Source organism: Schistocerca gregaria, chromosome 9, assembly GCF_023897955.1.
Source record: "Schistocerca gregaria isolate iqSchGreg1 chromosome 9, iqSchGreg1.2, whole genome shotgun sequence".
Lineage (NCBI taxonomy): Eukaryota > Metazoa > Arthropoda > Insecta > Orthoptera > Acrididae > Schistocerca > Schistocerca gregaria.
This window is the reverse complement of record NC_064928.1, coordinates 187,947,414-187,963,686: the sequence shown is the minus strand read 5'-3', so window position 1 is coordinate 187,963,686 and position 16,273 is coordinate 187,947,414. Positions and strand designations below refer to the sequence as shown.

The following is a 16,273-nucleotide window of genomic DNA, read 5'->3' as shown; positions in this document are numbered from 1 at the left end:
ACTTACGCATATTTCTGTACTCTCGGAAACAGTCCTCCTCAAACATTGATTTATTATCTGCGCTAGTGGGTGAGCAATTTTGTTGTATACTGCTTTAATAACTCTGGTGAGAATTCCATCCCAGTGTGAGTATCATTTGCTTTTTAATACTAGGATTGCATTTTCTAAAACCTTCATAGAAAATTTTGTAAGGTGTTAAGAATTTTCATTTAGGCCAAAGGTTTTTCTTTTTGATAATCTGTTATATTTGCATCAATTTCTTTGGATACAGACTTTAATATGTATCTCAGATTTAATGACTGACTGTGCTGCCTTTGTCTTACTTCCATGTTTAAAATTAGCTTGTTATTTACCAATTGTTTTGTTGCCTTGATAACTTTGATATAATTTTATAGAATCTAACATACTCAAAGAGAACAGTATCTTTATTATATTATCTGTGCAGTTGCCTTTTCCTTATACTGGAAATGTTTATGCCCTGGGTGGTAAATTTTAATTTGTGACTTCATTACTGCAGAGCTCAGATCAAGTTTTCATCACTTGAATTACAAGGATCAAAAGGCCATTTTTTCTCTTTCAGGTTATTACTCAATGTTAACAAGTTTTCTTTGGTAAAGTTCCTTCTCATATGGGTTTTGACACTTGAAATGGTCTTGTCTCTGTAATGGCTCAGTGAACAATGCACAATGATCTGAAATACCTAAGTCTAGACAAAATTTATATACTTTCATATACATCATCAGTTAAAACAGTCAATAAAATTTTATCATCGCCCATTGCCTCTGGTAGATTCAAAGAAATTGTTTGAAACCATGAATCTTTATACCAAGTTAATGAATGTTGAAGCATAGCTACTATCATACGTGACACAAATATTAAAATCAGCAGCAATTAGTTTTTTTTCTATTTTCTCTTCAAAGGTCTACCAGCATAATGTGAAACTTGGTAAGAGAAGTTGTGTTGTTGACCTCCCTGGGATTCTAAGTATTTAGTTTACTATAACGTTTACTATTAAGTCCATTATTTCCAGACAACAGCTCTCAAACAGGCATTCTTCATTTAAATAATTAAAACAGTTTCTGGTTTCATAGTTTCCATCAGTATGCAGAAGTATATATGAGCCTCCATGTGCATTGTTTCTTCTGAAAAGCTATTTGATAATCTGAAATTCCACATTTTGTTTCGAATTTTAATTGTCCCCTCAGTATATCAGTGCTCATTCAAACAAGCAACATTAGTATTTGCACATACTGACAGTGATTTCAGATTTGCATGTGTTGAAGCTTCTGTTTGAAGCATCAGTATTTAAACCTTTGGTTTTGGCTTTCTCAATTGTACACAAGTTTTGTCACCCCCAACAGTACATTTGTTTCCCCTCATCTTTCATAACCTGGCAAGTCTGTGGACATATTGCTAAATATTTTTGAGCCTAAGCTACTCGGATGCAGAGTATCCTCGGCAAGAGTCTCTGTACTTCATCACTCACAGATCTCCTGTATGCATTGCCACTGATTCTTATTCTGGAAGTCGTGCCTCTACTGGCTGCAGTGGTTACAGTAGCCTAACTCCTGCCAGATGATGTTTGCACACTACTGAAGCTGATGCCAAGATCCTTTTCTAGTGTGTGTGTGGTCCAGCCTAATCATATCATCAACCACCCACTTCAAGCTATCCATAATGGCTTCCCATATCAATAGGCATCTTGTCAAACTGCTGGAATGGAACTTGGTCCACTGTTCCACAGTGGTGGATTTTGACAGAAATGCTGCCTCATACACTTTCTCATTCTCCTGTGGATGTCTTCCAGTGCTTTCCTTGTGGCAGACAAGAAAAGAATAAGGGCATGTTGATCCTATTTGAAAACAGTTGGTAATGCCGCTGCAGTTAATGTTTCCACATTTACCACATGCACATCCAAAACATGTGAATACTACACTAATCCCGTGCCTGTGTGTCAGAGCTTAGATAACTGCATTGGACTTTAACTACGTTGCCCATACACTGATGTAGTGCCTTAAAAAGGATACTTTTTGATTGCCCCATATAGTATTTGCCCCGTATAGTATTTGCCCCGTATAGTATTTGCCCCGTGTAGTATTTGCCCCGTGTAGTATTTGCCCCGTGTAGTATTTGCCCCGTGTAGTATTTGCCCCGTGTAGTATTTGCCCCGTGTAGTATTTGCCCCGTGTAGTATTTGCCCCGTGTAGTATTTGCCCCGTGTAGTATTTGCCCCGTGTAGTATTTGCCCCGTGTAGTATTTGCCCCGTGTAGTATTTGCCCCGTGTAGTATTTGCCCCGTGTAGTATTTGCCCCGTGTAGTATTTGCCCCGTGTAGTATTTGCCCCGTGTAGTATTTGCCCCGTGTAGTATTTGCCCCGTGTAGTATTTGCCCCGTGTAGTATTTGCCCCGTGTAGTATTTGCCCCGTGTAGTATTTGCCCCGTGTAGTATTTGCCCCGTGTAGTATTTGCCCCGTGTAGTATTTGCCCCGTGTAGTATTTGCCCCGTGTAGTATTTGCCCCGTGTAGTATTTGCCCCGTGTAGTATTTGCCCCGTGTAGTATTTGCCCCGTGTAGTATTTGCCCCGTGTAGTATTTGCCCCGTGTAGTATTTGCCCCGTGTAGTATTTGCCCCGTGTAGTATTTGCCCCGTGTAGTATCTTGCCCCGTGTAGTATCTGCCCCGTGTAGTATTTGCCCCGTGTAGTATTTGCCCCGTGTAGTATTTGCCCCGTGTAGTATTTGCCCCGTGTAGTATTTGCCCCGTGTAGTATTTGCCCCGTGTAGTATTTGCCCCGTGTAGTATTTGCCCCGTGTAGTATTTGCCCCGTGTAGTATTTGCCCCGTGTAGTATTTGCCCCGTGTAGTATTTGCCCCGTGTAGTATTTGCCCCGTGTAGTATTTGCCCCGTGTAGTATTTGCCCCGTGTAGTATTTGCCCCGTGTAGTATTTGCCCCGTGTAGTATTTGCCCCGTGTAGTATTTGCCCCGTGTAGTATTTGCCCCGTGTAGTATTTGCCCCGTGTAGTATTTGCCCCGTGTAGTATTTGCCCCGTGTAGTATTTGCCCCGTGTAGTATTTGCCCCGTGTAGTATTTGCCCCGTGTAGTATTTGCCCCGTGTAGTATTTGCCCCGTGTAGTATTTGCCCCGTGTAGTATTTGCCCCGTGTAGTATTTGCCCCGTGTAGTATTTGCCCCGTGTAGTATTATTTATCTGTCTCGCGTGTGTCGTGTAGTATTTGCCCCGTGTAGTATTTGCCCCGTGTAGTATTTGCCCCGTGTAGTATTTGCCCCGTGTAGTATTTGCCCCGTGTAGTATTTGCCCCGTGTAGTATTTGCCCCGTGTAGTATTTGCCCCGTGTAGTATTTGCCCCGTGTAGTATTTGCCCCGTGTAGTATTTGCCCCGTGTAGTATTTGCCCCGTGTAGTATTTGCCCCGTGTAGTATTTGCCCCGTGTAGTATTTGCCCCGTGTAGTATTTGCCCCGTGTAGTATTTGCCCCGTGTAGTATTTGCCCCGTGTAGTATTTGCCCCGTGTAGTATTTGCCCCGTGTAGTATTTGCCCCGTGTAGTATTTGCCCCGTGTAGTATTTGCCCCGTGTAGTATTTGCCCCGTGTAGTATTTGCCCCGTGTAGTATTTGCCCCGTGTAGTATTTGCCCCGTGTAGTATTTGCCCCGTGTAGTATTTGCCCCGTGTAGTATTTGCCCCGTGTAGTATTTGCCCCGTGTAGTATTTGCCCCGTGTAGTATTTGCCCCGTGTAGTATTTGCCCCGTGTAGTATTTGCCCCGTGTAGTATTTGCCCCGTGTAGTATTTGCCCCGTGTAGTATTTGCCCCGTGTAGTATTTGCCCCGTGTAGTATTTGCCCCGTGTAGTATTTGCCCCGTGTAGTATTTGCCCCGTGTAGTATTTGCCCCGTGTAGTATTTGCCCCGTGTAGTATTTGCCCCGTGTAGTATTTGCCCCGTGTAGTATTTGCCCCGTGTAGTATTTGCCCCGTGTAGTATTTGCCCCGTGTAGTATTTGCCCCGTGTAGTATTTGCCCCGTGTAGTATTTGCCCCGTGTAGTATTTGCCCCGTGTAGTATTTGCCCCGTGTAGTATTTGCCCCGTGTAGTATTTGCCCCGTGTAGTATTTGCCCCGTGTAGTATTTGCCCCGTGTAGTATTTGCCCCGTGTAGTATTTGCCCCGTGTAGTATTTGCCCCGTGTAGTATTTGCCCCGTGTAGTATTTGCCCCGTGTAGTATTTGCCCCGTGTAGTATTTGCCCCGTGTAGTATTTGCCCCGTGTAGTATTTGCCCCGTGTAGTATTTGCCCCGTGTAGTATTTGCCCCGTGTAGTATTTGCCCCGTGTAGTATTTGCCCCGTGTAGTATTTGCCCCGTGTAGTATTTGCCCCGTGTAGTATTTGCCCCGTGTAGTATTTGCCCCGTGTAGTATTTGCCCCGTGTAGTATTTGCCCCGTGTAGTATTTGCCCCGTGTAGTATTTGCCCCGTGTAGTATTTGCCCCGTGTAGTATTTGCCCCGTGTAGTATTTGCCCCGTGTAGTATTTGCCCCGTGTAGTATTTGCCCCGTGTAGTATTTGCCCCGTGTAGTATTTGCCCCGTGTAGTATTTGCCCCGTGTAGTATTTGCCCCGTGTAGTATTTGCCCCGTGTAGTATTTGCCCCGTGTAGTATTTGCCCCGTGTAGTATTTGCCCCGTGTAGTATTTGCCCCGTGTAGTATTTGCCCCGTGTAGTATTTGCCCCGTGTAGTATTTGCCCCGTGTAGTATTTGCCCCGTGTAGTATTTGCCCCGTGTAGTATTTGCCCCGTGTAGTATTTGCCCCGTGTAGTATTTGCCCCGTGTAGTATTTGCCCCGTGTAGTATTTGCCCCGTGTAGTATTTGCCCCGTGTAGTATTTGCCCCGTGTAGTATTTGCCCCGTGTAGTATTTGCCCCGTGTAGTATTTGCCCCGTGTAGTATTTGCCCCGTGTAGTATTTGCCCCGTGTAGTATTTGCCCCGTGTAGTATTTGCCCCGTGTAGTATTTGCCCCGTGTAGTATTTGCCCCGTGTAGTATTTGCCCCGTGTAGTATTTGCCCCGTGTAGTATTTGCCCCGTGTAGTATTTGCCCCGTGTAGTATTTGCCCCGTGTAGTATTTGCCCCGTGTAGTATTTGCCCCGTGTAGTATTTGCCCCGTGTAGTATTTGCCCCGTGTAGTATTTGCCCCGTGTAGTATTTGCCCCGTGTAGTATTTGCCCCGTGTAGTATTTGCCCCGTGTAGTATTTGCCCCGTGTAGTATTTGCCCCGTGTAGTATTTGCCCCGTGTAGTATTTGCCCCGTGTAGTATTTGCCCCGTGTAGTATTTGCCCCGTGTAGTATTTGCCCCGTGTAGTATTTGCCCCGTGTAGTATTTGCCCCGTGTAGTATTTGCCCCGTGTAGTATTTGCCCCGTGTAGTATTTGCCCCGTGTAGTATTTGCCCCGTGTAGTATTTGCCCCGTGTAGTATTTGCCCCGTGTAGTATTTGCCCCGTGTAGTATTTGCCCCGTGTAGTATTTGCCCCGTGTAGTATTTGCCCCGTGTAGTATTTGCCCCGTGTAGTATTTGCCCCGTGTAGTATTTGCCCCGTGTAGTATTTGCCCCGTGTAGTATTTGCCCCGTGTAGTATTTGCCCCGTGTAGTATTTGCCCCGTGTAGTATTTGCCCGTGTAGTATTTGCCCCGTGTAGTATTTGCCCCGTGTAGTATTTGCCCCGTGTAGTATTTGCCCCGTGTAGTATTTGCCCCGTGTAGTATTTGCCCCGTGTAGTATTTGCCCCGTGTAGTATTTGCCCCGTGTAGTATTTGCCCCGTGTAGTATTTGCCCCGTGTAGTATTTGCCCCGTGTAGTATTTGCCCCGTGTAGTATTTGCCCCGTGTAGTATTTGCCCCGTGTAGTATTTGCCCCGTGTAGTATTTGCCCCGTGTAGTATTTGCCCCGTGTAGTATTTGCCCCGTGTAGTATTTGCCCCGTGTAGTATTTGCCCCGTGTAGTATTTGCCCCGTGTAGTATTTGCCCCGTGTAGTATTTGCCCCGTGTAGTATTTGCCCCGTGTAGTATTTGCCCCGTGTAGTATTTGCCCCGTGTAGTATTTGCCCCGTGTAGTATTTGCCCCGTGTAGTATTTGCCCCGTGTAGTATTTGCCCCGTGTAGTATTTGCCCCGTGTAGTATTTGCCCCGTGTAGTATTTGCCCCGTGTAGTATTTGCCCCGTGTAGTATTTGCCCCGTGTAGTATTTGCCCCGTGTAGTATTTGCCCCGTGTAGTATTTGCCCCGTGTAGTATTTGCCCCGTGTAGTATTTGCCCCGTGTAGTATTTGCCCCGTGTAGTATTCGTAGTATTTGCCCCGTGTAGTATTTGCCCCGTGTAGTATTTGCCCCGTGTAGTATTTGCCCCGTGTAGTATTTGCCCCGTGTAGTATTTGCCCCGTGTAGTATTTGCCCCGTGTAGTATTTGCCCCGTGTAGTATTTGCCCCGTGTAGTATTTGCCCCGTGTAGTATTTGCCCCGTGTAGTATTTGCCCCGTGTAGTATTTGCCCCGTGTAGTATTTGCCCCGTGTAGTATTTGCCCCGTGTAGTATTTGCCCCGTGTAGTATTTGCCCCGTGTAGTATTTGCCCCGTGTAGTATTTGCCCCGTGTAGTATTTGCCCCGTGTAGTATTTGCCCCGTGTAGTATTTGCCCCGTGTAGTATTTGCCCCGTGTAGTATTTGCCCCGTGTAGTATTTGCCCCGTGTAGTATTTGCCCCGTGTAGTATTTGCCCCGTGTAGTATTTGCCCCGTGTAGTATTTGCCCCGTGTAGTATTTGCCCCGTGTAGTATTTGCCCCGTGTAGTATTTGCCCCGTGTAGTATTTGCCCCGTGTAGTATTTGCCCCGTGTAGTATTTGCCCCGTGTAGTATTTGCCCCGTGTAGTATTTGCCCCGTGTAGTATTTGCCCCGTGTAGTATTTGCCCCGTGTAGTATTTGCCCCGTGTAGTATTTGCCCCGTGTAGTATTTGCCCCGTGTAGTATTTGCCCCGTGTAGTATTTGCCCCGTGTAGTATTTGCCCCGTGTAGTATTTGCCCCGTGTAGTATTTGCCCCGTGTAGTATTTGCCCCGTGTAGTATTTGCCCCGTGTAGTATTTGCCCCGTGTAGTATTTGCCCCGTGTAGTATTTGCCCCGTGTAGTATTTGCCCCGTGTAGTATTTGCCCCGTGTAGTATTTGCCCCGTGTAGTATTTGCCCCGTGTAGTATTTGCCCCGTGTAGTATTTGCCCCGTGTAGTATTTGCCCCGTGTAGTATTTGCCCCGTGTAGTATTTGCCCCGTGTAGTATTTGCCCCGTGTAGTATTTGCCCCGTGTAGTATTTGCCCCGTGTAGTATTTGCCCCGTGTAGTATTTGCCCCGTGTAGTATTTGCCCCGTGTAGTATTTGCCCCGTGTAGTATTTGCCCCGTGTAGTATTTGCCCCGTGTAGTATTTGCCCCGTGTAGTATTTGCCCCGTGTAGTATTTGCCCCGTGTAGTATTTGCCCCGTGTAGTATTTGCCCCGTGTAGTATTTGCCCCGTGTAGTATTTGCCCCGTGTAGTATTTGCCCCGTGTAGTATTTGCCCCGTGTAGTATTTGCCCCGTGTAGTATTTGCCCCGTGTAGTATTTGCCCCGTGTAGTATTTGCCCCGTGTAGTATTTGCCCCGTGTAGTATTTGCCCCGTGTAGTATTTGCCCCGTGTAGTATTTGCCCCGTGTAGTATTTGCCCCGTGTAGTATTTGCCCCGTGTAGTATTTGCCCCGTGTAGTATTTGCCCCGTGTAGTATTTGCCCCGTGTAGTATTTGCCCCGTGTAGTATTTGCCCCGTGTAGTATTTGCCCCGTGTAGTATTTGCCCCGTGTAGTATTTGCCCCGTGTAGTATTTGCCCCGTGTAGTATTTGCCCCGTGTAGTATTTGCCCCGTGTAGTATTTGCCCCGTGTAGTATTTGCCCCGTGTAGTATTTGCCCCGTGTAGTATTTGCCCCGTGTAGTATTTGCCCCGTGTAGTATTTGCCCCGTGTAGTATTTGCCCCGTGTAGTATTTGCCCCGTGTAGTATTTGCCCCGTGTAGTATTTGCCCCGTGTAGTATTTGCCCCGTGTAGTATTTGCCCCGTGTAGTATTTGCCCCGTGTAGTATTTGCCCCGTGTAGTATTTGCCCCGTGTAGTATTTGCCCCGTGTAGTATTTGCCCCGTGTAGTATTTGCCCCGTGTAGTATTTGCCCCGTGTAGTATTTGCCCCGTGTAGTATTTGCCCCGTGTAGTATTTGCCCCGTGTAGTATTTGCCCCGTGTAGTATTTGCCCCGTGTAGTATTTGCCCCGTGTAGTATTTGCCCCGTGTAGTATTTGCCCCGTGTAGTATTTGCCCCGTGTAGTATTTGCCCCGTGTAGTATTTGCCCCGTGTAGTATTTGCCCCGTGTAGTATTTGCCCCGTGTAGTATTTGCCCCGTGTAGTATTTGCCCCGTGTAGTATTTGCCCCGTGTAGTATTTGCCCCGTGTAGTATTTGCCCCGTGTAGTATTTGCCCCGTGTAGTATTTGCCCCGTGTAGTATTTTAGAAAGAGATAATATTTATGCAAATGGACCTTTCATTAACTCAAATGACTACCAGTAAGTGAAAATTTTCCATTATTTATGAAATCACTCATTTCTGAAATAAGTCAACGTCGTATAAGGGTTGCACGTGTGGTTTTACATATGGTCAGTAAGTGGTGCTGTTGAGGTGTGACATTACTACTGTTTCAAAATTTATTTGATGTAAAAACAATGGCAGTTCACAAGTTGGCAGAGTAGTTTGTATGTGAGAAGTGTTTAAAGAAATAGTGTTATGAGAAAATGGAAATTTCACAAAGATTTTCATGGATTTTCGTTGGATGAAGACTTAACAATGTCTCAAATTGCTTTGTCCAGTGTATGGTTATCAGTCACCTTTAGAAAATCCTTTTCATAATGATTTTGTAGAATTTGGTTCTGGTTGTGCTGCTGTTAGTGATGAGTTTTACAAATATCACCCAAAATTGGGTGTTCCAAAAAAGGAAAGTAGCTGCTGTGCACAATATAACTGAAGAGAATTGGTGTCAGAGACAGAGGCATCTTTAAGGAAAATTAAAATTACTTAATATATAGTTCTGCTGTAACATTTAGCTGTGAGAAAGATCTGTTCCTCATGGATTCCACACTGTTTGACCAAAAGTCAAAAACAGCCCCATGCCAGTTGCTGTTAGGTGAAAATAAAAAAATGGAACTTCCTGGCAGCTTAAAACTGTGTGCCGGACCGAGATTCTAACTCAGGAACTTTGCGTTTCGCAGGCAAGTAGAGCACTTGCCAGCGAAAGGCAAAGGTTCAGAGTTTGAGTCTTGGTCCAGCACAGTTTTAATCTGCTAGGAAGTTTCATATCGGTGCACAATCCGCTGCAGAGTGAAAATCTGATTCTAAAAAAAATCGACTGAGTAAATGCAAAATTTTTATGCATCATCGTAGCAAGAGACAACAAGGGTATTTCAAAGATAAACTGAAACCAACAAAATTGGTCTGAAAAGTTCTTCAAAGAAACTGATCACTTAGTTTTTAGTGACATTTGGGTCATGGCCATTGCTGTAGAGGATGGAATTAGACACAACAAAATGGGTTTTTTAGAAGTTGTCAATGAAGTTAGAGAAAGCCATCACATACATCACAGCATTCTTTGTACAAGTGCAATTGTCACGCAAAGTGCCAGACAGTTCCATAATTTGGTATTTTTCTCTGTATGTCAAACAAAAACATCAGTAACAAAAATGCATGGTAGCAGTTAACTACAAATGGAACTTTGATTAAAAGTAAAATCCAATAAACTTGTAGTTTGCTTCTGGCTATTTTTCAGAGCATATTACAAACACTAGATTATGGAAGAATGTTACACACCAGACAATTAACTCTCGTTCTCCACTTCAATTTTGGGTCGCCGATAATCACTTCGCTGCAGGTAGCCTGAAAATTCATGCATTTAGGATCTCTTCTGTGCACTCTGCCAAATAATAAAGGCAGTTTTATAAGTGTTTTGACACTACATTTGCTCTCTTCAAAACTGAAACTTAAATTTTTCCCACTGTGTTAATTTCTTGGAACTTTTCAACAGCAGTCACAATTTGAACAGACCTAAATGTGGATTCCCTAGTTGGGCTCTGCCACCATCATAGGAGTAGAAACAAAAAGTAGAGTGGTACAGCTATTGTCAAAATGGTTACAAAATTTAACTTACAATTAAAAATTGTGGATTTGCAAAACTTTGAGTGCATTGTTTTGCAGATGGATGGAAAAATATTTTGCGTAAGCAAAATTTTGGCGTTTGTTTCCCATTCAAATTTTAGCAAATGTAGTTTTTAAACAGGTGGTGCCAGTTAACATTAAATTTTGTTAAAATTATGTGTCATGTAATCAAACTGGAGAATCCAGGACAGAATGTAACAATATTACAAAAAGGAAAGTTTCCACTCATTATGTAGTGGAGATGACGAGTCACAGATTGGCATGACAAACTGTCGCCACAACATAAGCTTTCGGCCAACAAGGCCTTTGTTATATTTCTGTGACTTACCGAATGAGAGAGTGCTGGTAGATACACAATAAAAAACACACAAACACACACACACACAAATTTCAAGCTTTTGCAACCCACGGTTGCTTCAAAAGGAAAGAGGGAAGGAGAGGAAAAGACGATAGGATGTTGGTTTTAAGGGTGAGGGTAAGGAGTCATTCCAATCCTGGGAGTGAAAAGACTTATCTTAGAAGGAAAAAGGGACAGGCTGGGTAGGGGTGTGGGCAGTAAATTGCGTGCGACCACACACCACACACACCCTCATGGATGGATGGATGTTGTGTGTTTGTGTGTCTATCTACCAGCACTTTCTCGTTTGGTAAGTCACAGCATCTTTGTTTTTTAATATATTTTTCCTATATGGAATGTTTCTTACTATTTTATATATGCGACTGTAGTCAGTCATGTCTACTTTGACAAAGCCCTTGTTGACTGAAGGCTTATATTGTGACAGTCTTTTTGTTGTGCCAATCTGTGATTCAGCATCTCTGCTATAGGTGTGCTGTAACATTGAAATAATTACACCTTCAAGTATGACATTTGTACATCCATGCAATGTGAAGTAACAAAACGTTAACTGTAGTTATAAAACAATGATCGTGTATAGTGTATTTTATAATGGGAGTGTGTAGAGTGGTAAACTTAGGAGTCTATCAAGTACAAATGTAAGAGTGAAAAAAAATCCAGAAATGAACACCTGCAATAGTCAATAAATTTTCAAATTTATTTTCTTTTTGAGAAACAGCAAAAGATATATAGAACTCATGCAAAATGACTTGGCCCCTGCACAGAAATGTGTTCTCATAGCCAGCACTGAGACACTCCTCACCTTTGCTGTTGTCTGTCCAATGGTATGCTTTGTCCATCAAAAGTGTCAGTCTGGCATTTTGTGTACAGATTTTCACATTCAGTACTCCTAGTTAGACTACAGAGTTCTCTAAATATTGATATTATCAGTATAACCTGCCAATAAGATAGTTTTGCAGACTTGCTAGAGGTACCTTGAGTTCTGCTCGCAAGTAGGTGTCAGATGTTAAACTGCATCTTACCTACTATGCAATAGTCACTCAAAAAGGGAAACCCCATCATCAGTAATGGCATCCCTCAACTGTGAGCACAGCTATGGGCCAAATTATTTTGACTACAGTGTCCTCCTTCATTCTTGTAAAAACTTAAAAATGTTGACCTCATATGTCTTGTTTTCCCCGCTTCGCCTTGCCGGCCAGAGTATTAAGAGGCAGTGTGTTCCCTTCTAGATCCAACGCTCCTTTTGGCTTGGCGCCGGTGCCTCTCGCCTTCTGCTGGGCACCTGACAGAGGAGCACTGCACTGCATGTCTGCCTCTAATGGCCACATACCTTCTTGTACTGACTATTTCGATTATCCGTGGTAAGTGTCTTTGTACTATTTGGTTTTCTGTTTTATGTGAGAACAGCTGTGCCTTACTTCCATTCAGGTGGTGACTACCTGTGTTACCTATTTAAAAGTTTGGAAGTTAAAAGTAGTTTACTTAGGTTTTGGCACTTTCTGGGGAGCAAAGACTATAAAGAGTTCTGAAAGCTAGGTATAATTTTATCTATTTTTAAGTGTGTCCATTGGCATTATTTAGAATTTTGCCAATCTCTGTATGTTTCCAACTGCACCTTCCATAGAAACCACACTGCAGCTACAAGTAAGATGACATAGGAGGTAAGTGGTAGCTGAGAAGGGAGTGAGACTGCATTGTGGCCTCTTGGTCATATTACTGCATCTAACAATGGAAATACTATGACAGGATACATTACTAGTCACATTATAGTGGAGATACTAAGTTTCAGGTAGGCACAACAAAAGACTGTACAAACAAGCTATGTTCCTTCAAAGGGCTTTGTTCTGAAAAACACACACACACACACACACACACACACACACACACACACACACACACACACACACACACACATGCATGCATGCATGCAAACTGTACATGATGAGAGAAGCAATATAGATGGTGGGGTGAGGGGGGGGGGGAGGAGGGGGGGGGATAGGCAGGAGGCTGGGACAGGTAGGGGGAGGGATAGCTGGGTAGGAGTGAGGGCAGTAAAGTGCTGCTTGTCAGTGCATACAGAGAGGAGTTAGAGGGAGGGTAGGGCAGTAAGTGCAGTTTGGAGGGGGAAAGGGGGTAGTGGAAATAGAGCAGTAAAAAGATAAGATTGTGGGTGCATTGGTGGAACAGGTGTGATTTTAATGCTGGAGTGGGATCAAGGAATGGAGTATGTGGGTAAAGCACAATGAGTAATGGAAGTTGGGACCAGGAGGGGGCTTATGGGAATGTAGGATACATTGCACTGAGAGTTCCCACCTGCACAATTCAGAAAAGGTGGTGCTGGTAGGAAGGAGCCAGAATTCTGCAGGCTGTGAAGAAGTCATTGAAGTGAAGGACTTTGTGTTAGGCAACATGATCAGCAACTGGGTAGTCAAACTGTTTCTCAGCCACAGTTTGCTGTTGGCCATCTCTGGTTCAGACAGCTTGTTGATAGTCATGCTCATATAGAATGCAGCACAGTGGTTTCAGCATAGCTTACAGATCACACGACTGCTTTCACAGGTACCTCTGCTTGTGTGGGGTAGGTGTTGCTCTTGACAGGACTGGAGCAGGTGGTGGTGGGCGGATTTATGGGACAGGCCTTGCATCTTGGTCTATTACAGGGCTATGAGTCATGAGGCAACAAAAATGCAAACAAAAGCTTACTTGTTTAACACTCTGGACACTCACGCTCGCAGGCCTGTTGTGTGTGTGTGTGTGTGTGTGTGTGTGTGTGTGTGTGTGTGTGTGTGTGTGTGTGTGTGTGTCCTTTTCATAGTATTCTTTTTGTTGTAGCTACCTGTGATAAGATGTGTCCACTATGAGTAGCAATCTGTCCGCCAATAATGTCATTTTATTGAGCCTCTGTGACCAAACAGTAAACAAAAAATTTGGAAGAGTAATCAGGACTGTAATTGTTTCAGGGGGCAAAGAGCTTCTAAATATCATGCAGGGTAGAATATATCACGACTTGAAAAGTGGTTAGAAGACGAATGCCAACAAAGGTGAAATGAGTTGTGGAGGGTAGTAAAGTAAACCCAGATGATGCTGAGGGAATTTGATTAGCAAATTAGATAAATGTTGCAATTTAGGTAGCAAATTAAGTGACAGAAGGAAAAGTAGTAGCGGGTATATTAAAAGTAGACCGATAATAGCAAGAAATTCTTTTTCTTTGTGGATAAAATGAAGTATCTTAAGTTTATATTTAAATTGTTAGTGAGCCTCTTTTGAAAATAGCTCTTGAGTATAGCCATATGTTGCAAGTGAAATGTAGATAATAAAAATCCAAAAACATTAATAGGTTTTTAATGTGGTATTAACAAAAAATTGTGAAGCTTAAGTGTCGACTCAAATTCGGGTGTAAGTCAGTACGACACATACTGAAGCTTCAAAGATTAGGTAATTTGTTGGAGGGAATGCACGAGGGGTGAAAAGTAAACTACTTCAAAAATGCATGATACACACTGTGCTGTCTTCTAGTACATTTATTCACTACAGATTTTGATCATGAACCATCTTCACAGTGGAAAAATGTCTCTTGTGAAAATGTCAAATGTCACACATGCTATTTAACCAGAAAAGTATGTACCATTGCTGACTTAAAAGCATAAGAAAATAATTGTCATAATAGAGGCTTAAGCAAGCAGAAACATTAAAAAACATGTAGTAGCAGTAAGTGCACAGTGCCATTGCTCAGACACATCCATGTATTCTCATTCACAACATTTTCTAATGACAGATGGCTCACACGTCAGAAAAATTGTGGCCCAACCCATACTCAGGTGCGGTCTTCTTAGCACAAAGTTGTGGCCTGAGCAAAGTTGTGGCCTGAGCTATGCTTGTTGTGCTTGATCATTGGTGCTGTAAGATTACTGCTGTTCCATGATTTTGAACTTTGTGTTGCTTTCTCCTTGCTTAAGCCACTATCATGGCATTAAGTAACATTTTCTTGAAGAACATCCCGACAACCCCCAACATCACCCCAGCTGAAAACAGACCGCTCTATTGTAATCCTTCCGGCGGATAAAGGCTCCACAACTGTGGTACTTGACCGTGTGGAGTATGTGGCAGAAGGACTGCGTCAACTCTCAGACACCTCAACCTACAAAGCTGTTACCCAGGATCCCATTCCCTCCATCCAGACTGAGCTGCAGAAAATCCTAAAAAATTCAAGGTCCCTCACAAGGCCTCACAACGGCTTCCAGAGACTTACTCAATCCACCTGAGCCACGTACTCCTACCTTCTACCTATTACCCAAAATCCACAAAGAGATCCATCCTGGCTGTCCCATTGTAGCAGGCTTCAAAGCCCCAACAGAATGTATCTCAGCTCTGGTAGACCAACACCTCCAACCTATCACCCGCAGACTCCCATCCTACATCAAGGACACAAACCACTTCCTAGAATGCCTCAAATCCATTCCCACTCCTCTCCCACCTGAAACCTTTCTCGTCACCATAGATGCCACATCCCTTCACACAAACATCCCACACACCCATGGTCTCTGCCCTTGAGCGCTACCTCTCCCAACGCCCACCCGAAGATTTTCCAAAAACCTCATTCCTTATCACACTTACCAACTTCATCCTCACCCATAATTACTTCACTTTTGAAGGCCAGACCTACAAACAAATCAGGGGAACTGCCATGGGAACCAGGATGGCTCCGTCCTATGCCAACCTCTTCATGGGCTGCATAGAGGAGGCTTTCCTGAAGACCCAACAGCTGCTTCCCCTGGCCTGGTATAGGTTTATAGATGACATCTTTGTGGTCTGGACTCATGGTGAAGAAACACTCCTCAATTTCCTCCATAACATCAACTCCTTTTCGAATCTGAAATTCACCTGGTCCTTCTCCAAAACCCAAGCCGCCTTCCTGGATGTTGACCTTCATCTTGTTGAAGCTCACATCCACACCTCTGTCCATATCAAACCCACCAACAAACAGTCCCTTCACTTTGATAGCTGCTATCCATTCCACATCAAACGTTCCCTTCCCTACAGCCTAGGTATTCGTGGCAAACGTATCTGCTCCAGTGATGAATCCCTCAACAATTACACCAATAACCTCCCCGCAACTATCCTGCAGACCTTGTCCACAAACAGATATCCCGAGCAATACATTCCTCCCCGCCCAACAACAATATTCCTACCCTCAGGCCACACAGAAGCACCCCCCTTGTCACCCAATATTATCCTGGCCTCGAATACATCAATAAATTACTCTGCCAGGGATATGACTTTCTCAAGTCAACCCCTGAAATGAGATCATCCCTTGACAAAATTCTCCCCACACCACCCAGAGTTGCCTTTCGTCGTCCCCCTAACCTCCGTAACATCCTTATTAAACCCTACAATATTCCCAGACTACCTTCTCTAACCAACGGTTCCTACCCCTGTAACCGACCCCGCTGCAAAACCTGCCCCATGCATCCCCCCACAAGCACCTACTTCAGTTCCGCTACTGGTGAAACATACACAATTCAAGGCAGGGCCACGTGTGAAACTACAAATGTCATTTATCAGCTGACAAGCCTGCACTGCACAGCCTTTTACATTGGTATGACAACAACTAAACTGGCTGAGTGCATGAATGGAC

At 44.1% G+C, this 16,273-nt stretch overlaps 1 protein-coding gene across 1 annotated transcript in view; it reads left to right on the top strand.

The window, feature by feature from the left end:
* LOC126291587 (uncharacterized) overlaps nucleotides 1–16,273 on the top strand; it is a 121,435-nt gene that overhangs the window by 80,488 nt on the left and 24,674 nt on the right. Inside the window, exon 12 of the mRNA XM_049985120.1 lies at nucleotides 11,868–11,999. Within this exon, the coding sequence (XP_049841077.1) occupies nucleotides 11,868–11,999 (132 nt within the window). The remainder of the gene's footprint in view (nucleotides 1–11,867; nucleotides 12,000–16,273) is intronic.